The sequence below is a fragment of the Spea bombifrons genome, chromosome 10 (assembly GCF_027358695.1).
Source record: "Spea bombifrons isolate aSpeBom1 chromosome 10, aSpeBom1.2.pri, whole genome shotgun sequence".
NCBI lineage: Eukaryota > Metazoa > Chordata > Amphibia > Anura > Pelobatidae > Spea > Spea bombifrons.
Genome location: NC_071096.1, coordinates 37,154,173 through 37,181,806, shown reverse-complemented (window position 1 = coordinate 37,181,806; position 27,634 = coordinate 37,154,173). Strand labels below are relative to the sequence as shown.

Below are 27,634 nucleotides of genomic sequence, written 5' to 3'. Positions count from 1 at the left end.
GAATGAATTTTTTTTTTTTTTTTTGGGTTGGTTATAGAAATTCCTGCTGTTTTCATTGATACGTCACCTTCAAAAACGTGTATTTTAGGAGTGTTTATTTGAGCGGTTCTTCTCCGTGGGTCGAGGAATTGACATCACAATAGCTGAAGCTGTATTCATTGACGGAGGTCGCCTGAAATCCGCGCGGGCCGTGGCCGTCGGCCAATTGACTCTGTTTGAGGGCCTTATGCAGAAATTCCTTTAACTGTTTGTTTTCATGCGACGTGGATTCCCAAATGACCTCAAGTTCTCCTTCAACTTGCCTGAAAGAAAGAAAAAAAGAGAGAGAGAAATTACAGCCGAACGTCTCGGAAAGTCAGACGGAGAAATTCCAATCAGGTTCCTTCCGACTGTCGCTATTTTAAGCGCTCAAAGACGTCTCCCGAGGTCTTGGAAACATCATTTGCGTTTATCTGTTACAGAGTGGCGAGTCTGCTTACCAGCGCGCAGCGTGACGATTCCGTATTCCGCGTCCCGGAGCATATATCCATTCAAGTAACCGACGTCTAAAGAGCATTTACATCGCCATATGTATAGCGTAAAAAAAACTCCGGTGTAACGAGAAGGGAATTCAAAAATGACCCAAAATGTCCATGATTTAAGTAAATCTTCATCCTGGGATAAGACGATCTGGGTCTATCGGGAACGTATTTATGGACTCAAGTCCTAAATTACTGGCAAAGACCCTGGGTGTGTTTTTTTTTTAATATTATTGATTTTCTGGTGATTGATAAATACGCCACAATATACCCCGTTGTGATTAGGCAATCATGGGACTTTGTAGGGCATCTACCAGCCTTATAGACGTACGTCCCGGGCAGGGGAGACGGCAAGCATCACCAGGGGGTATCCCGGTAAGATAACCGGCTTAAAACCATGCTGCTTCATCAGTAGATGACTAGTGGCCCCGTTACAGGGTGGTGGCCAGGTCTTCCTCCGTGAGAACGAACGGCATAACGTCTACTGATCTTATTCTAGAACACAGGAGCGCATCGGGAAATCCGGGCAAGAAACAATCCGATGGGATCCATCAGAGTCCGATAACAGGCATGCCCCAACACTCAGGGCAAACGTTTGGATTCCCTGCTGAGTGACTTTCCCTCCTCCAGAAATCAACTTCTAAAATAAAAATGACCTTGTCTGAAATCTGCCCGATTAGCCGGTGGAATGAGCGGAAGCGCAGGACGTTCATGTGATAAAGTGTCGCCCTCCGGTCGGCGGCTGGCTCCACCAAGCCCATTATCATTAGCAGCGTCGGTCTGCTCCTCCACGCAGACACCACTGGGCTGCTTAATTACGTGTCAGCTCGACGCTGATTGCACAGTCCCTGCCTTGAACTATCTGATCCCATTATCTCGCTGAAATGTACCCTTAAATTAACGAATTTCATTTAGCCTTGCAGTAAGTTTTTGGTTACAGTGGACAATCTCAATACCCAAAGGGGGTCATCGCCTACTCTGGGCTACAATGTAACGGATCGCAGAACCCCTTTGGTGCCCACCTGGCACTCAGATCCCAAATCCTAACATCACGTCCCATCCTTATAACCCTGCAAGTGCCAAATACGTATGTAGCATCCGTCTGATACGAACAGGGATACGGCGCTTTGCAGACGACAGACCAAATGGGCAACGTGGACACCCTGCAAACATTTTAACACGTGATCACCCATGCATCATTTTTGGAACAACCTTGATTGAATTTACATGGAGACGTTTATCGTTGCTTTCAATAAGCATGGCCTCGAATTACTGGGCTCCAAACGCAAGTATGTCTAAGCTGGAAGACAAAAGGGGGCATCCGGTCCGGCTGGGGTCAATAAACCGCTCCGGAGTCGGTATAACGATGGCTTCACGGTACAGCCATTTATTGGTAGTTATTAAAATACATTTCTGGGGTATCCTGGGCAGCGGCGGATGCCCCGTTACATATCCGTCTCGCTGCCCACCGCAAAGAAGTGTTTCATAATAACATTTACGAGCAGAGGGATCCACGCAGGGAGGGGACAGCTTTACTGTGGGTGGGCATTGATGAAGCGCTTCGCTGCTCTCTTCCGCCGTACCAGAGATGCTGCCCTTTCTGCCGCTTCATTAACACACACAATTACACACCGACACCTCGTCAATTACCAGGGGGGAGCTGGTTTGCTTCTATTAGGAACGGGTATTAGCGAGCAGCTTGGCCCCCTGGACCAGAGTGTCTCGGGATCGCAGACGGGACCAACACGCTAACTGCACGAAGTGCCTTTGAAATGCAGCCAGCCTGACGTAACGAAAGGTTTTTGTCGTGGTTCTTTGTGAGGTGGGATTGCTTCTTTTCACGGAGGGTGGTGAGAGCCATTAGGCTTGTAAGGAGTTGGATGAGGGAGAGGAAGAAGAGCTCCAGCAGCAGCAAAGCCAATGCCCACCAGCTGTGCTGCTGCCCCCCATCTCCCAGCCGAGCCGGGTTTTTTTTTTTGTCTCGTCGATGACAAGCTTACCTTTTCTGCTGCAAGACCTCGTCGAGAGCTTCCTGACGATCCTGCAGCAGCCGCTGGAGGTGTCTCATCTCACGCCGGTGCTGGCTCGTCTTGCCTGCATAATCTTCCTCCTGCTCTGTCAGTTTGTGAACGATGCCTTCCAGCTTCCCGGCTGTCTTCCTCCTGTACACCTGCGAGAAAGAGACATGGCAGGGGTGATTAAAAGACCCGCGTCCCCAGGGCTCCCGGCGCTTCGCTCACACTCGCTAATGTGATGCTGAAAACATTCAATCAGGTAGGTCCGCTTTATCGCTGTCTTCACTCGTTTGCTTGCAGACGCTGCTGCCTGCAATACGACGGCAAGCGGTCTCCGCTCCTTCTAATACCCCCAATACTCGGTACGTTTAAAAAGATCTAGCAGCAGAACCTCTCCTTGTGTGATCGTCATATAGATCAGTTACTACTATTAATCATTACTCATTGCAAGCATCGGCCCCCCCTGCCGACACACATTTAGATCCCCCCCCCACGACAAGAAACCAATGCAGTAACAGTAACAATTCCAAAAGCCGTAACTAAGTATCCTTCAGTATTTCTTTGGTATTGAAGACTCGGCGGGCCAGGGGGGGACGTTAACCGGCCTCTACAAAGGTTTAACCCCTTGCCTCCCAATGGGGGGATGCCGCAGAACTTTAAATGGATCTACTCTGATGTTTCCACTGGGAGGGAACGCGTTAAAGCGGAGCACTAACGCCGACAGCTTTGGATCCGATCCCTGCTAGGCGTTCCTTGATGCCAGAGCAGTTTCTAAGGAGACGTCCCGGGGTTGGGGGTGGCCGGTCAAACGGCCGGTTTCATTAATCGGATGTCTGACGCCAAATGAATGGTGTATGTCGCGGTATGAAACAGAGGTGGCCTACCGCTAATGAGCCCCTTAATTGTATGGCGCCGCACGGCGCATGCGTCACTTTCCCCATCTAATTGCTTCCGATAACTCATACACAGACTTTCCCCTGTCTGATAAGAGTCGCCGACCCATTTGACCCCGGGGGTCCCGCAATGCGTTTCTCGGGGACGTTGCAGGGGGTCCGGTGTTTTTTGGGGATCCATACTAACACCTCGTCGGGACGTCTGCTAAGACCCAGGGATTGCTACAGAGTGTGCGTGCCGGTGAATGCTGCAGGGGTTAACCTTGGATTTGTGGCTTTTTGGGGGGGGGGGGACACTAAACCGACACGTTACCAGATACAATATTACTATTAAACGGTTCTCGGAGTAGCAGATGGGCGATCGCTTCACTGATGTATAATTTAACCTTCTGCTATTGAGAGGATTAAGAAAGCTCATGCAGAATAACACTAGTGCCTCCGAAATCAGGAATAATTAGTATAATTGCCCCCGGCTAATAGAAGGAGCTCTTTATTTTCTTTCCCAATTACACGGTATCGAGACAAAAGAGAGAGAAGACGCCTAAACGGCGAGAAGACAGCAAGTGCAACACGTGAAGCCTGTAATTAGAGGCAAAGCGCATTTCTTTTAATGGCTGGAGGTTTCACCGGCAGAGAAGCCGACGGCATTTCTAATTACAGGCCACTGACACCATCAAGTAACGGGGCTGCTTCTTTAACAGCTTATTCACCCCCCTCCCATCACGGGGGGGCACATCCAGTACAGCTCTATGTGGCCCCCACGCTCCCAAACTGGTCTACCCCCCCCTTCTAGGGACACAATGTTTTAAAAGCTGGCTCGGAGGAGATATAAGTTGTAATCATGGAGAAACCGGGGGGGGGGATTTTTAACCCCCTTTCTTAACACGCAGGGCGCCTTGTAGGATTAGCACGATGTGTCGTGTCTCAAAATGAGCAACCTTATATTTTTGAATGTTGAAGAGCGACAGCTGCGTCAAAGAAAGTTACTTCTTGTTTAATCGCGACGCTTTTCATAAACGGGATAGGGATTAGGCCACGCTTACCCACGTAGTCGAGGATCTGTTTAATGTTGACTCTGGGGAAGATTAACCCTTACAACATTTCAATAAAACCACAGCACATGCGCATCCTGCACTCAATCTCTTTTTTCCTAGCAAAACGCCGTAGTGGTCTATTTTTTAAAAGTGATGATTCAAGGGAAACATTACCGACGCCTCGCATGTATAGGATGGGTTTTAAAAGCAATACGCGCCCCACACTGGAGCGCAACGCATTCCGCCACGAGAAATTCCTCGACAGATGATAACATACAGAGTCGGCCTTCATTCCTGACACCTGACGTACCTCAATGGTGTCCGGTCCCATTTACCCAACTTAAAACGTCCACAGTCCTCACCATCCACATACACACGCTTATACGGATATACATACTTTACAGACATGCGGTCTAAAAATATATAAACATATATATATTATAAAATAAGCCAGCTCTTCTGGATATCTTAAAAAGGTATTTTTTAGGAAACAGTTAATGAAGAAGTGATTGAACCATCTGCACCCTTCCTTGTTTATAAATGTATCCGTTTGCAGCGCCATTGCTATGATTACCATTCTAGATTACTGCGCATGCATTGTTAGAGAAAGCTCTTAGATTGCTTGATTGACCTTCTGAGCAGGATTCAAGCTGTGATCCCCCCCCCCGCTAAGGCAACCGAGGGTGGCTTCTCCAAAGCCGAGCCGTGGACACCAAACGTTTAGCTGGGGGGTCTGCAACAAAAGGCTTTGCTCTAGGACCATCGCGTGGATTTCTTGCCAGAAACCCCTCCATCACGGCACAGAAGAGGAGATCAAAGACAGTCACCGAAGGTCAAAGTATAAGGAACTCAACCAAAGCTATCTCTCCATCATCGTATCTATCTAGGTGTCTTTATTGATGCTCAATACCTCCTCTTCTTACCTGCTCGTTGTCATTGTCATCCCCAGCCTCTCAACCTGTCCTTGACTTTTTTCACCCCAAACCTACAATTTTGTCGTCTTGGAACCAGCAGGGTTACAGAGGAACTTTAATTCAATGCACAAAACAAAAGATTTAAAGAGGTTATTATGGCTGGCGAGATCCAAATCGTATCTAGAGAGGCATTAGGAATCAGGGCGGAGGAAACAGAATAAACTCGTGTGATGGGCTCGGACGGCAACGACTGTTCCACAGAGCTTGCAATCTATAACCAACTTGAGCGGTATGAGGTACTCGTGGTATCTGCATACACGACAGTCACGATGACAGACACAGATTACCCAGATGATGACAGGGAGGACCGCAGCCCTACTTATGTGTAAAGATACCCGGCGACGCAGTTGACATGGATTTCTGTCTGGAGAAGGCTGCGCGTGGAATGTAAGCCCCGAGCCGCCGGCTCCATGCATTATTCAGCGACTGTGAAATCCCGCAGCGTAGGAAGGAAGGCCATCGCCGGCAGCGTGTCATTACTGTGACAGTCTCGGGAATTGGAGATGACAGCCGGCGAGCGCCCTCCTGCCATTAGTTCTTCAACAAGGTTGTTGCCTTTTCCGGAATATAGATGCTGTTTTGCACACATTTGCATTAATCTACAAAAGTGATAGATTCCAGAGAAGAAAATGATAGTTTCACTAACGTAGTAAAGGTTTTAATGTCCAAACTAAACATATTGCTGATTCTAGCTCCCCGTCTGTCATTCCTCCCTGATTCTAGCTCCCCGTCTATAATTCCTCCCTGATTCTAGCTCCCCGTCTATCATTCCTCCCTGATTCTAGCTCCCCGTCTATCATTTCTCCCTGATTTTAGCTCCCTGTATATCATTCCTCCCTGATTCTAGCTCCTCGTCTATCATTCCTCCCTGATTCTAGCACCTCGTCTATCATTCCTCCCTGATTCTAGCTCCCCGTCTATCATTTCTCCCTGATTTTAGCTCCCTGTATATCATTCCTCCCTGATTCTAGCTCCTCGTCTATCATTCCTCCCTGATTCTAGCTCCCCGTCTATCATTCCTCCCTGATTCTAGCACCTCGTCTATCATTCCTCCCTGATTCTAGCTCCCCGTCTATCATTCCTCCCTGATTCTAGCTCCCCGTCTATCATTCCTCCCTGATTCTAGCTCCCCGTCTATCATTCCTCCCTGATTCTAGAACCCCCGTCTATCATTCCTCCCTGATTCTAGAACCCCCGTCTATCATTCCTCCCTGATTCTAGAACCCCCGTCCATCATTCCTCCCTGATTCTAGAACCCCCTTCTATAATTCCTCCCTGATTCTAGCTCCCCGTCTATAATTCCTCCCTGATTCTAGCTCCCCGTCTATCATTCCTCCCTGATTCTAGCTCCCCGTCTATCATTCCTCCCTGATTCTAGAACCCCCGTCTATCATTCCTCCCTGATTCTAGAACCCCCGTCTATCATTCCTCCCTGATTCTAGAACCCCCGTCTATCATTCCTCCCTGATTCTAGAACCCCCGTCCATCATTCCTCCCTGATTCTAGAACCCCCTTCTATAATTCCTCCCTGATTCTAGCTCCCCGTCTATAATTCCTCCCTGATTCTAGCTCCCCGTCTATAATTCCTCCCTGATTCTAGCTCCTCGTCTATAATTCCTCCCTGATTCTACAACCATTCATTTAATTATTTCCTGATTCTTTAACCCTTCCTTCCTCAAAAAAGCATCTACCAATCGCGTTTCACGACGGTAGGATTGAGGCGCGGTTCCGCGTTTACATTAGAAATATCTTTCCTCGTAAATAATTCTTCCTTAATCTTTCCTAATTCTTTGTGTGATACAAAAGCAGGCGCTGATAGGTTGTTGCCATAGAAAACAGGGGAAGCTTCTCAAAAAGTGTGTGTGTGTTACTTTAATGTGCTGAAAATCAGAGAAAACAACAATGAGCCAAGTTTAATATCTAACTTTGTGAATATTTAATTATTTTGGTGTTTTTTCCCCCCTAGAGCCCCCGCATTAAAGATGAGCAACGAGAAGCTGACGGTCGACGAATTGGAATGTAAGATCTGTTACCAGAAATTCAATACTCATGGCCGTAAACCCAAGATTCTGGACTGCCTTCACCGCGTGTGCGCCAGGTGCCTAACAAAGATACTACTCATCGGAGGAGGCTCTCCCTCCGTCAGTTGCCCCTTTTGCCGCCATGACACCGAGCTGCAGGAGGACGCGGTCGGCGGGCTGCCAGATGACACCAACATCATGTCGAAACTTACTGAGAAGGATAAAGCGCCTTCTAACCCGGACTGCACCGAGGTGGTCTTGACCCCAAAGAACTTGTCTTCTTCTAGTCCTTCTCACGGCTCCTCAAACTGTTTGGTTATCACGATAATGGAGGTACAGAGGGAACCCGGTAGGACGCCCAGTCAGAACACCCTGTCCGACTACTACACGGAACACAGTGTGGACTCGGCTTCGGTGAGCTCGCACGGGCAGATAGACCCCGACCTTTTCTCCAAACTTTGTAACCACGTCCCGAGGATCCTGGTTTGGCTTCTTGGCTTTTTCTACTTTGGCTCTCTTCCTCTGGGAATCTATTTGCTGGTGATCCAGAGGGTCACCCTCGGGATCGTGTGCGTCAGCCTCGTGCCCTCTAGTTTAACCGTGTGTCTCGTGTACGGATTCTGCCAGTGTCTCTGCCAAGGAATGTGCGACTGCTCTTCAAGAAGTTGACAACTGCTGCTCGATTCAAACAATTAGCCAAGCGTTGGATAATTCCTTTGCCTAGTTACACATTTCCGAATGCCGCTTTTAATGGGAGATACTTCCAAAGCATTGTAAGTAAGAGTATTCCAGAACAATCCATGTAACATGCACATTTCCATCCAGATAATACATGTCTGTCCTAACACTGTCTTCTTACCCTACCGAATTCTGCCGGAACGGACCCCGTCGCCTACACAGCTTTAGGCAACATTAAATGTGTCAACTAAGACCACCTAGAGCTTGTATTTTTTTGGTTTTTCAAACACTTTTATGATCCTAGAGGTTTTCGGTTGAAATGTCGGAGTTTATACCATTGAACAGCGCTTTGGAATTTGATGGCGCTATATATGATAATAATAATAATATTTGACCTCTCCACGGCTGAGGCCAATGGTAGTTCGTTCCAAATCCCTTCCCAGTTGAAACTCACACCCTTCGAATGGTTGTCAGATAGATAGGGCAACTTAACGTGCCGGAGTAACCACGTAAGCCCTGTGACCGGTAATTAGGATGACAGAGAAGGTGGAATACTGATTTTTTTAACCCGGAAAGCACTAGATTTCTTCGGGTTAATTTACTGTATGATGTACATTTTGGGAAACAGAAATAAAACAAATAAACAAAAAGAACAAAGATGTGCATTTAAGGAGGTTACCAAGCAAATCAAACAAATGAATCAGAAGGCGATGGTCTTCTAGAACACGATGGCAACATTTCAGAAGCAGATCGAAATGCCAGGAGGAGGCAAGTCTGTCTTCTTCTGACGATAACACCGGAAATGGGAGTTCTATGCCTCGTATCACAGGCAATGATTTATTTATAAAGCTTTTTGGACGGGTCTTAGAGATAAAGCGGCTGTGTTTTGCTATGAGACGATTATCCAGAAGGTGAAATAAGGTGATGTGAGCGTTACTCGACGTATAACACGCAGCAACACACGAGGAACGCGCCTGTGGACATGCATCTGCGTCTCCGTACCACGCCATGCCATGCACTATTTTTAGAAGCCTTATAACGGAACCAATAACACAATTTATCTGATTTAAGAGCGGAGCAGCAGACGGCAAACCGTGCGGGAGTTTGAGTAGAGCTCGGCTGGTTTAACCTCTGCGCTGCCATTCAAGACAAAAACATATTTAATATTTACAGTCATTACCATTTCTCAAACACGTCTTACCTTAACCATCTCTTCTAGTTTTCCTAAACGGATGCTCCCTTCCACCATCTGATTTAAGGCGCCGTGCTTTTCTGTTTCTAGACCACGAGCCTACAATAAACAAAATATCATATACATATATTACAAAGGAATGCATCTCATGATAAACTTGCATTATCAAGGGAGTGTAACATGCTTACCTAGGGGCCCTTCTCCGTGTTACCTTTGGAAAGAGCACTCCGGCCCGATTTCCATGGTAAATGGGACAGTCTAGTTAGAAAACATGTATGCTAGCAAAACATCGCCTTTCAGATAGCCTACATGTGATTGGCAGCTGCTTCCGTTCTGAGCATGTGCGAGAAGCATACCAAAGTATGCTCCATGCTTTCAGCAGAGGCAGCTGGGGGAGGAGCTAAGAGACATTCTAAATGTACTACAACATACATTAAAAGCACAAATTCATTTACAGAGAAGCTAAATAGTAGTTTATTTGCACTATAAGGTGCCTATTTCCTAACACGTATAAATATTTACACCCGTGTGGATCGTCAGCAGACCTTACTTCCTTGAGATAATCACTCGGCTAAAGAACATTCTGATTAAACGCGGACGGTTCAGCGCAAGCCCCCCTCTGTGCCGCCATATTCAAAGGGAAAGCTTGCTTTTGATGCGCGGGTCTAAATGCCGGTGGGATTTTAAAGTCTAACGGAAAGTAAATAAATCATTTGCGGATATTTAATTTGAAAATATCTCAGGGAGGAGATTGTCGACACGCAGCTTAACCGAGAATAACCCCAAAGGCAAGAGAAAGAAGCACGTTCTGCAAGCCTATGATGTCATAAGAATTATTTTAGGATTTCTCTATTATCCATCATAACAGAAATTAGCAAAATAAGGTATAGGCACATCTGGTAAAGCATGCCATGGGGTCTTCATGGGGTCTTCGCAGTATAATAAAGGGGATGTAGAATAAGTATAGATGTATAATAAGTATATTAGTAAAACCGACCAATTAATTGGACCACAACAGGTACGAGTACATTAGGAAAGGAGGCCTCTGTACCACAGAGCTTGCAGTCTAAGTAGTAGTAGAGAGTGGGCAGACCTACAGATACAACTAAGGGGGGATATACGCTTACAGGACTGCATTACCGTGTTAAGATCAGTGCAGCGGATTCCCAGCAGAATGCAAACAGTGAAACGGACACCATGGATGTTGAAAGTAATTGTTTTTTTGCACAAGGCGCTGCGGTTTATGTCAGTTTGTTACTATTTATTACTAGCTGCTTTTCCCCATTAGCACAATCGAGACGCTTTGTTCGGTGGCTGTCCTGCACACGGGGCTTTTCATGCAGAGCATTTTATGGGCTGCTAGGAATTCTTACGATGGAAGTCAAAGTCTAAACATCAGTGCAAATCAGCTCGCCTGCGTGAAGAGTCGTGGCTTCAGGCACAAAGTTACTGCTTTATAACCGCGTTATATATACAGCGTTCAGTTCATCGAGGACAAACCTGTAACCCCCCCCCATCCTTACAAGGGAATTCAATGGGAAGTCAATGCTCCAAAAGAAAGTGGCTGGGAAGAAGAAATACTTTACACATTGTCTGTGCGATTCTGGATGTACAGCTTATGCGCAAGAAGAGTGTCGAAAACTTTTACCATCACTGCGCCTCACAATATGTTTTTAGTCTCTTCCTATACAGGCGGCGCAAAGAACTGACAATGCTGTGTCCGAGTGTAGACCGCTTCACGACCTTGATCTGCGGCAATGTCTGCTTAACGTGTCAATGGCGATGACCCACGGGGCACGCGGGCCACTGTACCAGTTACCCATTCTATCAGCGGAATGATCCATTAACCCATGCGGTAGAAGCCCCCTTTGCAACACGCTACATTTCTTGGCATGTTTTGTTTTTGTATGAAGAGTGCACTCTTACCACGTGGACGAGCTCATCTCGCTCCCCGGCTATAGTCTCGGCCAGAGTGATGAGATTGGCTAAATACTGGTGGGCTGCCACCTCTTTGTCCATTGCGTCTTCCAAGTGAGTTTTCAACATGCCAACCTTCCTTTGCAATTTTCTAGGGAGAAAACATAAAATAAAACATCTTCACAACTCATTATATATGAGAGAGAGAGAGAAAGAGAGAGAAAGAGAGAGAGGAAGAGAGAGAGAGGAAGTGAGAGAGGAAGAGAGAGAGGAAGAGAGCGAGGAAGAGAGAGAGGAAGAGAGCGAGGAAGAGAGAGAAGAGGAGAGAGAGAAGGAGAGAGAGGAAGAGAGAGGAAGAGAGAGAGAACTTCGTTAACCAAGAAATCAGACTCTTGTTAGAATCGGACTGATAAGGTGAGACCCGCTCAGCAATAATAAGTTCAGGGTAACCCAATAGTAACTCCTGGAAGTAGATCTGGACATGGAGATCATGGTGGTGTCTATGGTGGTCCCACAAGAGGAGCAGGAGATCTCCTCTAGCCAGGGACAAAGAACATAGGTAATGTGGTCAGATACCAAATCCTCCCAACCCACAATATTGAATAATTAAAATGCATTTAGAGATAATGAAATCTTCTTTAAAGGCATTTTCTGTAAAAGTTCCTTCTACGCAGCCTGAAGAACACATAGCAGAAGCACTTTCTTATCACGATCATCCCAATGATACAATGTTAAAGCATCCGGCCCAAAACAAACCTATTTGTTTTCTTCACGGCTTCCGTTTCAGCCTCAAGTGTCTTGTTGTCGGCTACGAGGTCATTTCTTTCCAGAAGAAGGCTTTTGCTTCTTGCTTGTAGAGCAGAGATCTTGTCCATCAGATCTCCGACCTCTGCTTTGTTTTTCTCCCGCTCTCTCTGAAGCTGACTGAGGAAGACAAGCGCATCAAAGAACAAAGTGTGATTCACTCCAAAAATTCATTATATTGTGTTTTCCCAACGACATATTGTATATAAATGTTACTCTCAACAGATCCGTGCCATAGTCATTGCTCCAATTGGCTTCTGCCTCATGAACCCGGGAGAATAAAATGGTTTTGAGAAGTACATTTCTAGGAAATTCAAAAACGACTCAGGGGTCTGATTGAAAACGACCGCCTTGAGATAGCGAACTTCACGGCGCTCTACGGCTGTAAAAGCGAGCGGCGTGTTTAGCAGAACGTAAATGAGGAGTACAGGCAGCTGTCCGGAACACAGTCGAGAGCCTGACATGTCATAAAGGAACGCTGTATTAAAACGTATTGGACTAAGACTGAGCGCACGCGAGACGGGATTATATTCTAGGGCCGAGTCTGTGGTCTTAGCGTGAAGAAGAAAAGAAGAATGTGCCGTCTGTCAAACAAATCTTGACAAAAGAGCGATCAGGGAATCAGAAGAGACATTGGGATTCTGATCACTTGTTTGGGCCAAAGAGGTCAATAATGATGTGAGGAGGACATTAGAAAAATAATTACAACGGAGTTTCATTTCAAGGGATGCATAATAGGGTCTTCTTCAACCACGACCTTAATTATATTAAAATAGGGACAGCATTTCCTCAACTTAATTTAATTCTGGTATAAGGACGTCCAATTGGGGGTCTTTAGATTAGTTTATCTAAATTCTAGCAGAGCCCCAGTAGACCCCCCCAGAACCGTGGTTTGAACCACATATGTTTCATTTTCCTTATTGGCGTTAGATCCATCTGTTTATGTTATGAACATCTCCTGGAAAGTATTGGACGTCATCACACAGAGATTTGAATAAAAAAAAAGGACTAAAAAAAATAATAATAATAAAAATGTCAATTCTAGGAAACGTTGGCCAAAATGAGCCAATTAATGGCTTAATAAGACGCGTCAGAAGCTTTGCTTGTAAAAATGTATCGTGGTGCTTCAAAGATTCATGTATAAGTTCCTTCCGAGAAGGGAAGAAAACATAAATGAAAGTGCGCGCTGTCCTTGAGCAAAATGAATCACAGGATGAATCACTGCAAATATCGAGATACAAACACAGAAAATATCCTCCGTGGTTCAGGGCGTTCTATCGATATTATCCAAATGAGTCACAGCAGAAGGGAAGAACAGCTATATATAGATATAGATATATACACACACATTCTGCAGTGATCGGCCAATATTAGACAGAGTAATGCTAGCCAAGAGCCATATCTGGATCAATAGTTACGCTGAGGACAGCTGCCGTTTGCCTTGATAAACATGTCCCGTGAATACAGTGATCACATGATCATATGTTGAGCCGGATCACCAATAAGAGTGTTAGTATGGTCGCACTCGGACAATCAAACTAGAAGCAGCGATAGATCTTCCAGGCTAAAGAAATAAGGGTTAGGCGCTGGTTGAGATGCTACCTATTAACACGCAAGATGTCGGTGCATATACCTTTTTAATTCCTTCACCGTAGCGGCATGTTCCTCACCCTCGATCATGCCTTCCATGTTGGCTTTCAGCTCCCGGTATTTTGAGCGTAAAACGTCCTGCTGTTTCTGGAGTTCTAACAGTTCATCCGCTTGGCTCTTCTTTTCAGCTTCTAAGACCATTATCTGCTTTGTTAAGCTGGAAACTAAGGGCGACGAGAATATTTACGTTCATTTGTCAAACCCGACAGGGTCATTTTATAATGTCACGCATCTGACGAGGTCAAAATCAAGAGCGATGCAAACGCCATGATAAATATTTCATTTCGAGGAGCTGCAACGTGCAGAAAATGAATATGAGAAACAATGAGATGTTTCACTTTGTACATGGCAACATCTCTTACTTCAGAGCTGAAACGACTAGAGTCAATCCATTAAGGATCAGCACTTCTGATAAAAGGGGGAACATAGACTGATCACAGATAAGCAGACACTGTCTGTTGGGTTATATGCGCACTATGCAAAGAATCAGATTGCTACATAATAACATGGGGATACTATAACATTAAATGTAGCAATGACTTATCTGTCATATCACGATGCTCCAAGTAAAAAATATTGAACTGATGACGTGCCGTTAGTACTAGATTTATACCTTCTTGGATGTGCTGGCTCTGAGTATCCCTTTCTTTGGTTCTCTGAACCTCAAGTTGTTCCATCAGCACCTGGTTTTCCTCCAAGGCAAGCTTAGTCTGAGTTTGCATCAGATCCCTAGGAGGACAAAACAAAACTGTATTTCGCATGGATACTGGTAGGAAATTCCTTTTATAAAAACTGATGTCCTTGTCAAGTCCTTCTAAACCAGCCAGCAATGCATAGAACAGTCTGCCAATTCCCTAAATCACGGCAGGCCGGACAGATGAAGCCTGAAATCCATTAAACCCCATCAGAAAGTAACATCTTGTGCTGGGCTTGCCCATTACACTTGACAGATTCATTAAGTACGGCAGGTTCCTCCAGCTGAGGCTTTACTTGAAAGCATGGAACTGGATGGGAGATTAGTGCCTGTCTGTCAAGCTTATCCAAATGTTTCTACCAAAGAAAGCCTCAAACTCTTACTTGGCCTTGGCTTAGTCTTCAGTCCGGGATGACCTTCTAAACATCCAACGTGTTAACTTCTACCATTTATCAACTAGCAGCTCATTACAGTAATACTTTCTTACATCACGGCTAAGTGGAAAATCTAATTTCAGATGATTGCCTCTCGTACTGGGATTTGTCCTCCTTTGGAATACATTACCCTCGCCTTCACTGGCCTCAGTGATTATTATTTCATTACCATTCCTTCGGTGTGACCGTCCGGTTCTGATCCAACTGCTGGTGCAACTGTTCATTTTCTTCAATGACTTTTTGAACGCGTGCCTTCGTATTATTCATTTCCTCCTGTAGCAAGAGAAGAGAAGGAAACCTTGTGTCTCATATCCATCACGTGTAACTAATCTTCCATACCGAGCAAGGATCTAGACATTGGAATAGGGGACACCCAGAGCAAGGGACATGTCTGATGGAAATATATGGCTCTAAAAAAGTTTGGACCTCCCAGGCACTTAAATACTCAGCGATGTGGCTTCCCCAGAAACATCGGAAGATGGAACATTTTCTCATGAATACAGAGCTGGCCTTGATAGTCCTTATAATATTTTTTTCTTTTAAATAATATGCACCATGATGTAAAATGTGTGTGCTTCCTTACAGTTCTCAAATTAGCTTGGTACGCGTTTCTAATTACACCATCAAGTTCACATAACGATCATTTCGTAATGAAGAAAAAAAAAAAAGAGGAAATAACTTCCCCCTAACGAGTATAGATAGATTATGGAGTCTATTTGTAGCTAACAAAAAACCTTTAAGTGATTACATTTTGAAATGACAACTCCTTAAAAAAACAATCTGAGGCCAGCAAATTATCCACGGTGGACATTGCTTGGTACTTAAATCAGAGATCGTTTATGTAAAGACCACTTGGCGGTGACTCACCGTGAAAATAATCATTGCAAAGCGCGTATTGTTATCACACAATCCCCAGCTCCAGGGTGCTTAAGCAGCTCGGGTTCAAATCACTTTGTTACTATTAACTGGTAATTTCATGCGCCGGGTACAATCTCTGCATCGTTTGTAGCCTCTTAAACCACAGTCTGAAACACCGTATTGTATATTCTCACCCAAGACCAGACCGACGACTGATTACAGTTAGAGCCTCTACAGCAGGGAAAACGGGCAGACTAGACGGGGGCCGAAAAAGGCCGATCTGCCATCAGTTTCTAAAATTGGAGCAATTCTGGGGTACGGCGCTTTATGAGGGGCTATTGCTAGCAAAACCTTTTCGCACCATAATTACACCAACTGGTCAAAAAGAAATAGAGAGACAGAGATGGGACAATGGGTATGACTTCTAATGGATCTTTTCCTAAGAAAAAAGAACACAATAAAAAAAGAAAACATAATCTTAATTGACGTTTAGAAAATCATACAAACCTCAAAGGACTGAATTAAATTGTCTTTCTCGTCGATTCTGTCTTCATACGCGAGTAACAAAGGTGACAAATACTTCATGTCGATCTGCAGAATAAAAGACATTTTATTCTCCATCTCTGTTTTATGGAAAGGGTCGCATTCCACCGAGAACAAAACGGAGCGAGCAATGTTCCAGCAGAATCGCTTCGACCATCTAATTTTATCTAACACAGACGGTAAATATCAATAAAACAGGCTTCGGCACAACACCATGACTAAGTCGACCTTTCCACAATATAAAGGTCACGGGTTCTCATTGTAAAGTGGGTGCTGTTTATCTGCAACACGGATGGAAAAATAATATGAATTCATCAAAATACAAACACTTTGCGACTGGCAATTGGCTTTATTTATTACATTTCCATTATCATAGAATAAAATTATTATTTTTTTCCTACATTATGGCCGGCAACAGATGCACCAGGAGGGTCTCTGCCAGGAAGCAGACTAACAAGGAACATATATATATATTTATATTCGTCGAGTAAAAACCCCGGGCACAGCCTACGGACAACGAGGGCCGCTCTCTGATTATTTATAGCACTGTCTTTCGCTCTTTGCTATCTTGTCACAATGAGAAAATCTCTTTTTGGGCAAAGCATTGTGTCTGCTGCGAGAGATAAAACCGAGCTAAATGCTCGCTGATGCACAATGTGTACGGCTTGATAGCGTTTTAAAAGGGAAACGTGAGGACTGCGACAGAATTCCGGCTACGGTGATGAACGCTTGTTCTTTTCTGGTCAATACTGTTGTAAGATTTGTCCCTTTAAAAATAGCGCATGCTGGTCTCTGACAGAAAGCAGAATGGGGCTTCTTAAATAATTCACTAAGTTTAGGGGGGACACGATGCTTGTCACAAAAACAGGTTTAAGGCATCTAAGACGCATATTGCTCCAACTTACCAACCAGGGAGGTGGGGGTCCTCGCTGGGGCAATCCAACTATCTTCTGAGTCTGAAACATGGAGCAAATGGGAAAACACCAGTTAAAAAAGGCCTCTAGCATCTACCCAACGGAAGTCGCTCCACTTGCAAGTGGGTTACTTATACCAAATGTGAGGAGCACACAGAAACAAATATAGTCTTAAGCAACTTGTGCTACCGTGTTCTGGATTGGAGTCTTCAAGCACCATAGTTCAATTACGATATGAACAAACCTATGAGATAGTCAATGGCACCCAACTTGCCATTGGCATCCCAACTGGCAACCCGCCACGAGCTGTGCCAGAGCGTAGCCTTGTTTCATCCAGATCGGTGCAAGCGGCGCTGATCCCCTCTCTATGTCACCAATCACTTGAGGAAGAAAAACCTCCTTATACAGACTCATCACAGCTTCTCCTCCATGTGCACGCATGGTTTTCATGGAGCCCAAATCTCTCTCGCCTTCCACATACATTTAAGGAGAGACTTATATTTTTTCACATAATATGCATACCGAAAATCTGCATTAAGATGTTTTTATAGCTCGCAGGATGAAGACTGGCTCGGAGATGTTACAAGACACATAGTCCCGTGGGAGGAACGACGTGGGATTTGCTGTCAAAAGGAATCAGAAGGTGGCAGGCGACCATGCCGTGAAAAATACACCCCCCCCCCTTTAGAAAGTCTCGGTCACGGTTCAGTGAGCTTTAACGCTTCACGGGAAGATGGACCGCCATCAGAAATGTTCTGCCCTCAATGTGAAAATGGAATCCCGATACCCCTGTTTTCTGTGTCTCTCCTACACTCGGAGGAGGAATACTTAGAGGATCCACTGCTCCAGTGAGCCGGGTGGGTTATTTTGTGTTTCGTTCTGGAAATCCCAGAGCCACATCGTGCTTCTTTAATGAAAATACATATGGTGTGGCCATTAAACTCATACAGTCCCATAAAGGGGTAGCAGATCCTTCAGCAATATCTACTCTAATCAAGACACAGCAGACCACATCCTAGTATATAAACCAAATATTATTTATTATCGAGCAGCACCAAAGTACCGTAATAACCGGAGCTAGCATATCGTGCTACAAATAATTATACAAGTTCTAACAGTCTACTCTATAACCCCCCTACATAAAATAATCTGATAGGAGATTGTGAAGGATTCGGGTGGGCTTCGTTTGATTCTAGATGGGAACATTATCTTAGGTATCTTTTTCTGTGATGTTTATTTGTACATTTTGTTTATTGAAAGTCTATGATGTCATTTGCTGGGTGCGAATGGATATTTCTGCGGTTCTGTCTGATCATTAAACCCTGCCCTCGGTTTGGCTTGTAATTCTCTGTTACGTTACCTCTCTGAGTGAGGCGTCTGTAAGTGAAGGTGTCTTGAATTATTTATTACCATAAAGGAGTGTTGGGGAAAGGGGCCCAAGAGATCAATGATAACAAGCATTTGGTGCAGACGGAACGCATATCACATATAACAGGGGCGTCCAACCTGCGGCCCTCCAGCTGCTGCAGGACTACATCTCCCATAATGCTCTTTCAGCTTAGGGGCTGGCTGAGGAGGATGGGAGATGTAGTCCTGCAGCAGCTGGAGGGCCGCAGGTTGGACGCCCCTGACACATAAGATCAGATACACGTTTGGTTATCAGGGGCTGTCAGTAGGGGTTGGGGGCTCCTACCAACACCCAACCGACCCTCCATTCAGCACTCCCAAAAAGAGTTTATGAGAAAAGCTAATTTTATTTAATTCTTCTAATTTTTTTAATGAACAAGCACATCCTAAAATACTTAATTTGATATTAATTTGGTATTACATATGGTATATTACATCATCAAATATTACATCATCAAAAAAAACAAACAAATAGCATGGGGAGGGAACAAATACACAAAAAAAACCCACAAAAGCGTTACCTCTTCCTTGGTCAAAGGTCGATATTTGGTTTGATAGCGGCTCATCTCCACATTTAACCGATGGACCATCGTCTTTAAAGCATCGTTTTCGTCAACTAATTCCTGAGCTTGATGCCTTAAGGATTCCAGCTCGGCGGCATCAGCTAAAAATCAGAGGTTAAATCATGAGACCTGCTATAAATTATCAAATATCTTTCTTTTTCATAATTCGACTCTTGAATATCAATGTTTACATTTAAATTCATGCAATCATTGTCAAGACTTAATTTTGTAACATTGTTGGACACAATAAAAGTCAATCAGTGCTATTATTTGTAAGTAAATATAAAGGCATCCACCTGGTTTCTTACAATGTTCCCCAGGAGTGGCATATGGGTGGGTTACAGAGTGCCCAGATACCTAGGGGCCAGCATCAGGCTCCTTGGGATAAAATGCAGGCTCCCTGACATCTCCTATCAGGCTGGTAAAGCACACAATATTCGTCACAGGCATGCCCCCTAGGAACGTCGGGTGTTTGCCTCCAATGTTCCCGTAAAGCAATCCATGCAACGGAGTCAGGGATGCAACGAACCCCAGGGGTATTTAAAATACCCAATAATAAACATTCAGCGATCTAGATGCCCGACGTAACGCTAACATCCACCACTAGCCAGAAAAGTACCCCTCAACCAGTCGGAGGTATGGCTGTGCCCCCGACGCCTAATGCCACGTATCCCCAGGAGCTAAGGGGCAGTTTAACAATACAGAACACCATGGCTCAGCGAGCCGTTACAATCCCACTTTAAGGTGACTTTACCTTCCATTTCATATGAATTATTACCTTCCGCATATTGGCTTTTCAAGGATTCAGCCGCTCCTCGCCTCTCGTTTTTCATGTTTCTGATTTTAACCCTCATCGTTTTCATTTTTTGCTTCATTTCCTCGAGCTGATTGGCCAGTTCAATGTTTCTTTCTGCCAGGAGCTGATTATTTGCGTAAAGTTTTTCCATTTCTTCTGTGCCGACACCAGCCGGGCCGCCATTTAGGCTCTCAATCGCACCTACGGATTGAATGACCGTAATCAGGGCAATTCTTACAAACAATACCCCCACTTCAAAAGCATTAGGTTAAAAAAATTATAAAAATAATAGTAATAATAACTATTTTCTGGAACCGCACAGGCGTGTAGTTACTTCCCCAAATTAAAAAAAAAGTCTCCTATTTCAAAGAAAAAAAAATGTGATTTGAACTTGGAAATGTTATTTAGTTCAGTTCTCATTGACATGTAGAGATGGAGTATTTCTTACTAGCGTTATGAAATGTTACTGCCAATAAACGAGTGATAATAAAATTAATGTTTTATCATTTGTTTGTATTATAAACTGCATTTGGTGAAAAAAGTTTGCAATTTTTGGTTTATTTTTTAAATAAATACTATTAAATTAGTACAATGATGTAATTTGCAAGTAAATAATTTGGCGAACAAACATAACCAAATATCCAAAAATTTTATTATTTTATCCTAACTGAATTGCTACCTTTGGTTGTTTTCTTCCTTTTTGGCGATTTTCTGCTTGTTTCGCTGTCGGAGAGAGGGGCCGGATACGCCAAAGGAGAATCAACTCTACTTTCTGGGGGGGAAAAATACTTATTTAATGTGGCTGATATTAATATCTAGCAGTTCTCTTGGTGAGGGATTACGTAGAAAAGAACCTACAAGCAAAAGAAAATGGAATATTCTCTACCACCAGGTCTTAAATCAATCTTTTTGCGACCCGGGTGCTAAAATTAAAGATAAAGTTTTAGAACTTCATTCTGTAAGTTCATGATCAACTTTTTTTTTTAAAGAATAAAGATGAAATCAATAAGCAGGTAAAAAGCACTGAGCCTAGGATGGGATCCTCATTATTAGTCAGATTTTAGTTAGTCCATAAACAGGGCAGCTTACATATGCAAGGTTTAAAAGGACCAGAACCTGGTATACGTAAGGCGGAGATATTTTACAGCTACAGACGAGAAAACATAATATGTCAAGGAATATCTGTTGTTTTTAGAATGACACGGTCTCTTTAAGTTAAATGGAAACTATAAGGTATATATGAGGCGTGTAAACCGGTGTCAATGTTTATTGTAATGTCAAAATTGTGCATTTGCTTGAAGTTACTAAATACTTGTAGCAACCAGAAGGTAAGAACCATTCAGCCAATCTAACCCGCCCGGTAATATTCCCCCGGAAATAATTCTTCACTTACACGTAACCTCTTATATTTACCTTCCGGAACAAAAATACACATCCTACCTTCTTGATGATCTGTGTTAGACATCTTTGGAGCCTCATCATCATCATCTTTGATGGGAGGAACGCAAGGGGCACTCTCTGCCTCTCTGACGAGCGTGGCTTGTTTCTAAGTGGGTACAGAAAAAACAAGGTTTTAGTGTATAACGGGTGACAAGCTTTACCACGACCCGCATGGGCAAACTGGGCACAGAAATACATTTACAACTCTTTTGGGTTGTGGATGCTTGTGCTGTGCCTTGGCTGAGGTGCCATGAACCCCCACTCCCACTTGTGCTTTATGGCCCCCGACTTGAAACAATGCTGTCCTGTAATTTATGGCAACTAAACTAAAAACATCCCTGAAGTGCTAGTAACAGGAGCGCAAACTATTCTAAATGTAATACGACTATCGGCCCCGTTATTTAAAGAAACATCTCCCCCTGCTGGCGCTCCGTGAACATTACAGACACTAACACTATCCTTACCCCTAAACGTATCGGCTAATGTAATGTATCACAGGAGGTTTCCAGTAACACTTGTGTACCGTTTCATTATGAAGGACCAAAAATGTATTGTTTCTCCTAACAAAGGGCCAAGCTGGCCCTGCATAATGCATAATTTCATTGGCAGGGGCGATCTCATTGATTTAACTATGCATCTTGCAGAGCTGGACCCATCTTGCAGGAGAAGCTCACCCAGGTTGGTCCTCCATAAGTAGTGAAGTCAGGCGTTACAATGTTTCCACCCGGGGTTTACATTGTTACCTTTATTGCTTAATTAGCATGCCAGAGCTATCCCCGAGCTCACCTTTTTTTCCTTTATGGGGACGGCATAAACTGGTTCGTTGGAAGAACTCGAGAGGATCCTTTCAGAAGTTTGAGGAGCATGTTCTCTCTCGAGATCAGACATCTGCAGCTCCGTGTCCTCGTCATCATAAGACATGACCGGCGTGCTGACGCTTCTGTCTGCATACACCTTCCAGTTTTGTCTTAAAAAGAATGCAATTCACATCATTAGGGAAATAAACGTGGTTGATTGAGGTGATCCAGAGGGTTCTGAGAGAAAGGAAAGGCCGCGTGACTAAGTGAACGATGTAGAGTAAGAAGCAGACATCGCCATGTTGCCCCAGAAAATGTTGCCCCCGTGCAGCTTGGGGGCTTCACAAAACCCTAAACTGCTAGTGAACAGAACAGGTAATAAAACTCTTCAAGGAAGAGGACACCTTTTGCCCCTGATGTTCAATTCCCACCAAGAGGGGACACAAGTCATAATGAGCTACATGTATTCATCCTTCACACATGACTCATGAAGTTTGCCTGGGATCACACATACCTACTAAAGGTATCTCCGGTCAACTGAGCTGCTAATTGTCGGGAGCAGCGTCACTGTTTTATGGCCATCGATTCGCACAGTTGGGATCCAGAGCCAGATTAGTAAGTAAGTAAGGACTTCATACTGGCTCTACGGTCACTCCAGCAGATCTCAGAGTCGATTATGCTTGAAGTGCCCCCCCACCCCGAGTTCTACCAAAGGGATGACATAAAGGGTCTCCAACATACATCGCTCCAGAAGCAGGGGACCGAGATCTGTGCGGTGCCGAACCACAGTCCAGATTAAGTCAGCCACTGCTGCTGCCGTTTAGTTAATAAAGCCCAAGTCATTGAAACGGAGAGGTGGTTGGGTTGTGTTTTACTTACTCCACTCCCAGGTCTCTCGCGGTGGCATATGGCTCGATAACGGCGGATTCGTCGATGTAAACGCTGTCGTTTTCAGAATACGATCTCTGGCGGGGTTGAGGTATGGCAACGGTGCGACCTGTTAAGGAAGTCATCAAAATAGCCGCTGCAAGCGCAGATCTAAATAAACACACAAAAAAGAGTCAATACGTTAATAGACGTATAGAATCGCATGTTTAGGTAATAGTATTGTTTATGTGGGAAAAACGTAAAATATCAAAGCCTACCTGGGCCTCTCCGGGGAGGGATTTGGACTGCGTGGGGGAGGGGTGCGTGGAACAGCGGATCTAGGAGCTACGGTAGCTGCCGGAATCAAGCCATGTGCTATATGTTTCTAGAGAAGTTCCAAAAAAAAGTAGTACAAGTTAAGCAATAAAAACATAATTCCCCGCAAGAAAAATAACAACATTATAACGGAAACACATTGGCATCAGTAAAAAAAAAATCCGCTGTCCGGGAGATCTGCTCGACGACAGCTTGACTAAAAAATGCCTTAAAATGACAAAAACAATGCCATGGATAATGGGGCATTAATTGCACGCTTCCTAATTTAACAAACAGCCAAAGTGGGGCAATTCTGTTCTAGGGTGTGTGGTTATGGAGAGTACTTTACAGGGCTCTTTTAATACAGCACAGGGTATTTAGATGAATGGTATAATTTAGGCACACGGTTTAATCGGGAAACACCTGCTGTTGTTTGTTATTTTAGTAAACATTGTATCTTTAGGGCTTTGTCATCTTTATGACTTTAAGACCAGGCGGTTGGATTGTAACAGATATGTAAACGTTTGTGTCATTTATATAAACATTTCTGGGCTGCAAAGAAACGCTTGGAATGTTAAAAGATCATTTGTAAACATTTTTATTGTAAATATACAGATTGGGGCATTTAGGGCTGTAGAGAAGGGAAGAGGGGAGACAGGAGGAGGGGGCATGAGGGCATACAGTGACTGTCCATCCTAAGCAGGGGCACCAGGGTGCTATGCAGGTTGCCATAGCAGCAGTATACGATGGCAGGCTAAGTGGGGTTATATAGCAGGACACTAGCATGTCTCCTACTCACAAACTGGTTCCTCTCCCTCCTCCTGAAGGGGAAAGACATGGTGCTGCTCTCCCCGGGGCAAGTCTCGGAGTCTAGACACCAGCCCTACATCTGCCAACCATCCCTGCTCACTCCAGCCTGCACTCCCACTAACAGCCCTTCCCATTGGCCGGATTTGGGCTTTCACCAATCAGAAGCACCCTTCTTCGATGCCTTAGCGACCAAACGCGTCGTTGTCAAGGAAAAGAAACGTTTGTGTGTACGTCTTCGGACGGGGAGGGCTGGGCTGCAGACACGTGACAGACGCCTCACGGAGGCGGCTTCAGAGGTGAGGGGTACCGGGGGCAGCATGAGGGTATTCCAGGGCGGGCCCTGTCGCCCCTACAACTCCCTCAGTGCGTGAGACAGCCAGCCTGTATTTCAATAACAAACTTTATTCATTAATTACATACAGAATATGGGGGGGGAGAGAGAGGGGACAAATTAAACTGTCCAGCGCGCTTCACGTCAGTGCCAGTTTACCTTGCCCCATGCAAGATACACGCCAACTACACCGCATGCTAACTACTGCACCACCCACACTCATCTATACACGCCGCATGCACACGCATGCTTACACCTGTACCCCCCCATGCACACGCACGCTTACTCCTATACACACACCGCATGCACACGCACGCTTACTCCTATACACACACTGCATGCACACGCACGCTTACTCCTATACACACACTGCATGCACACACACCCTTACACCTATACACACACCGCATGCACACGCACGCTTACTCTTATACACACTACATGCTCACGCTTACACCTATACACACACCGCATGCACACGCACCCTTACACCTATACACCTTACACCTATACACACACTGCATGCACACGCGCGCTTACTCCTATACACACACTGCATGCACACACACACTTACACCTATACACACACCGCATGCACACGCACCCTTACACCTATGCACACACTGAGTCGGTGACGGGTTTGCTGACCCTTCAGCGTCTAATGATATTGCGCGCTGCGCATGCGCTTATATAAACCCAAATAATCCCAGATAATCCTTGGGTGCTCAACTCCCCAGAACCCGAAAAGCTGAATGTCCGCCACCCAGGGGACCCCCGTCAGGGTTGGAGCTTCGGTCGTCCCCTACGGGCACATCATCGCAAGCGAGAAATGGAGAGGAACCGAGCTTTCTCACCACTTACAGGGTAAAGACTTTCATTTACTGCATCGGTTTGCTCCCAAAGGAGTAGTAGCGACTGGCCTCCCAGTGAGGGTGGTAATGAGTATTTTTTCCGCACGCGCACTCCGTTTCCCTGAGTTTCCAGTAACATGTATAGATCATATCGCTCTGTTTTTCTTTCCGTAGGTAAAATAACCCTGGTGTTTGAAGACGGTTTGGGACTGGTGGATTTCCATCTCTCCAGCAGAACCTGCGCGCTGTACGTATCGGAAGCCGACATCATCGCCGGCAGCACCTTCAAAAGGAGAATCGTGCGCTTTAGAGAAGTACGTTAAACGCGGCTATAGAAAACCTAGCGTTTTAACCCTTTCCGAACCGCCTGCGATTACACGACCTCTCTCCGACGACGCTACAAAAGTGCGTTACCTGCGCGACTTTTCTCGGGTCTCTGCGCACCTCTGTTTGAAATAAACGACTTCTGCATTCCAGACTCACCTGCTTTTTTTTTTCTTCTCTTTTTCCTCCCCTAAAGGCCTGTAACCTGAAAGGCATAATTATCATAGAGAAAACCCGACTCAGCGATCAGTATTACCCCCCCATACAAAACTTTGTGGCGCTGGAACTGGGTATGACGATACTCCCCGTGACGGACCAGAGCGAAGCCGCGCAGCTCATCGCACATTTAGTAAGTAAAGCTGCCCCCCACAACATGATACTAGAGGGGCTCTGTGCCGAATGAAGAGGAGGCATTCCGGCAGATAAGGGTTAATTTACCAGGCTGGGGTATTTAGGGAACTATTACTAATCTTTACCCCCCCATGCTCTCTGTCTCCCTCTGGTGGTGGAACCGGGAACGGCGTCTCTTTCGGCTTCTTCGTAGGTTCATGAGAGAAGCAATGAACGGAGCAGCAATCCTTTCTGCGGTGGAAGGCAGTTCCAAGCGAGCGAGGCGAATATCCTGCAGACCGTGCAGACCATTCCGGGTAAAATAAAAAATAACCTCAAACATTATCCGGCCCTTGGCCTCCGTTAGCTGATCCTGCGCATGTTTAAAGCCTCTCTCTGCGTTAACAGGTGTCGGGAAAGTGAAAGCTCTGCAGCTTCTTCAGCGTTTCCCCAGCCTCCAACGTCTCAGCGCCGCGTCCGTCTCCCAGCTGGAGGCGATAGTGGGGAGAAGCACCGCCAGCAGGATCCATGCGTTTTTCACCCAGACGTGACTCTCTGGAGTTTAAGAGACCAGGGGTTATCGGGGGCGGGGAGGAAAAACGTTGATCGTGAGTTTACGGTTGCATTTATCTCAACATCTACGGTTCTCATTCATTGCACAGGACAGAGAACGCGTTAATGTTTCTGCAAGAAAATCTGATTGAATGTTCTGTTTTGTAACGCAGACGAGCCAAACACCGGGACGGACCTAAAATACAATTATTTTTCATAATAAAGTTTATTGAAATGTGAAAAAATACTAATAAACCTTTATTGGACTCAAATTCTTACAGCGAGACGCTCTGCGTAAAATACTTCATTAAATGTATATCCCTTTTACAGAAATCTAGGTATTGCACAGTAAAATTCTATTAAGAACAGGTCCTGTCGCTCGCCAGGTCTCTTCCGGAGGCTTTTATTTTATTTATCAGCCAGTCCTGTTTCCTTAAAGTTGGACAGAAATAGTCTGATTTAGGTGAGTTTTAACAGCAGACATGAATAATCAAACCCAGAGACTCTCATCCATCCTTTGCTGAATGCATTTCTCAGATAGACAGAAATTATATATTTAAATAAACTTTACTATATACAGTCTGACGCACACATTTCGATACACTATAGGCTATAATTAAATATTTACAGACGGATCAAATAAGCTGACACTTTTTCTTTTAAACTACGGGTCAGCTGAGTCTACCTGTCAAGCTTATTTAAATAATCGCTGCTCGTTTCACCTTCTCGTGAGGGTCAGATGGTTTCGTTTTGGTGATTAGACTGAGGATTGGGGGTTAGTTAGATCTACTTTATGCCTTAAAGGGTAAAGTTAGTAAGTCCAGAGGCCTGGTGCTATTAACCCCTTCATGCCTACACCCTCCACACTGTCACGGCTGACCGTGAGATTGATTGTTGGTAATTGTAGTCAGGAACAGTTTGCATAAGCCAAAATTCACATTGTAATTCATTCCCCCCGTAGCATCTTATACACAACACATCCACGTATCAATAATGTCCTGTCCCTTGTATAAAGAGGCGTAAAAGGAGCAGGATCCGAGCTCCATCAAAGGATTTGAGTCCAAAACGTTAGAAACCACCTAGGATTCTGCAGAGATGGCAAGAAAGTTCCA

General features: G+C 44.9%; 3 protein-coding genes across 4 annotated transcripts; 2 read left to right on the top strand and 1 right to left on the bottom strand.

Moving 5' to 3' along the window:
* Positions 1 to 13: 13 nt before the first annotated feature.
* On the bottom strand, positions 14 to 24,251 carry CEP89 (centrosomal protein 89). Of its 2 annotated transcripts, none has more exons than XM_053449198.1 (18): positions 24,124 to 24,251; positions 23,288 to 23,394; positions 23,022 to 23,180; positions 22,132 to 22,312; positions 21,346 to 21,451; positions 20,585 to 20,677; positions 19,888 to 20,106; positions 19,068 to 19,210; positions 17,131 to 17,181; positions 16,190 to 16,273; positions 14,994 to 15,097; positions 14,310 to 14,425; positions 13,680 to 13,860; positions 11,999 to 12,166; positions 11,252 to 11,393; positions 9,335 to 9,424; positions 2,519 to 2,688; positions 14 to 302 (listed from the first exon to the last, which is right to left on the bottom strand). In XM_053449198.1, the coding sequence occupies exons 1-18, from the start codon at positions 24,160 to 24,162 to the stop codon at positions 95 to 97; spliced, it is 2,361 nt and encodes a 786-aa protein (XP_053305173.1). In that variant the 5' UTR covers positions 24,163 to 24,251; the 3' UTR covers positions 14 to 94. The 2 variants fall into 2 exon arrangements, with proteins under 2 accessions (XP_053305173.1, XP_053305174.1); XM_053449199.1 differs by having other exon boundaries at positions 13,680 to 13,827.
* Positions 5,605 to 8,389, top strand: LOC128467539 (E3 ubiquitin-protein ligase RNF182-like). Its single transcript, XM_053449204.1, has 2 exons — positions 5,605 to 5,759; positions 7,401 to 8,389. The coding sequence occupies exons 1-2, from the start codon at positions 5,605 to 5,607 to the stop codon at positions 8,122 to 8,124; spliced, it is 879 nt and encodes a 292-aa protein (XP_053305179.1). The 3' UTR covers positions 8,125 to 8,389.
* Positions 24,252 to 24,374: 123 nt separating the features above from the next.
* FAAP24 (FA core complex associated protein 24) lies at positions 24,375 to 26,777 on the top strand. Its single transcript, XM_053448910.1, has 6 exons — positions 24,375 to 24,430; positions 25,203 to 25,329; positions 25,491 to 25,630; positions 25,837 to 25,989; positions 26,185 to 26,287; positions 26,379 to 26,777. The coding sequence occupies exons 2-6, from the start codon at positions 25,218 to 25,220 to the stop codon at positions 26,519 to 26,521; spliced, it is 651 nt and encodes a 216-aa protein (XP_053304885.1). The 5' UTR covers positions 24,375 to 24,430; positions 25,203 to 25,217; the 3' UTR covers positions 26,522 to 26,777.
* The last annotated feature ends 857 nt before the right edge of the window (positions 26,778 to 27,634 follow it).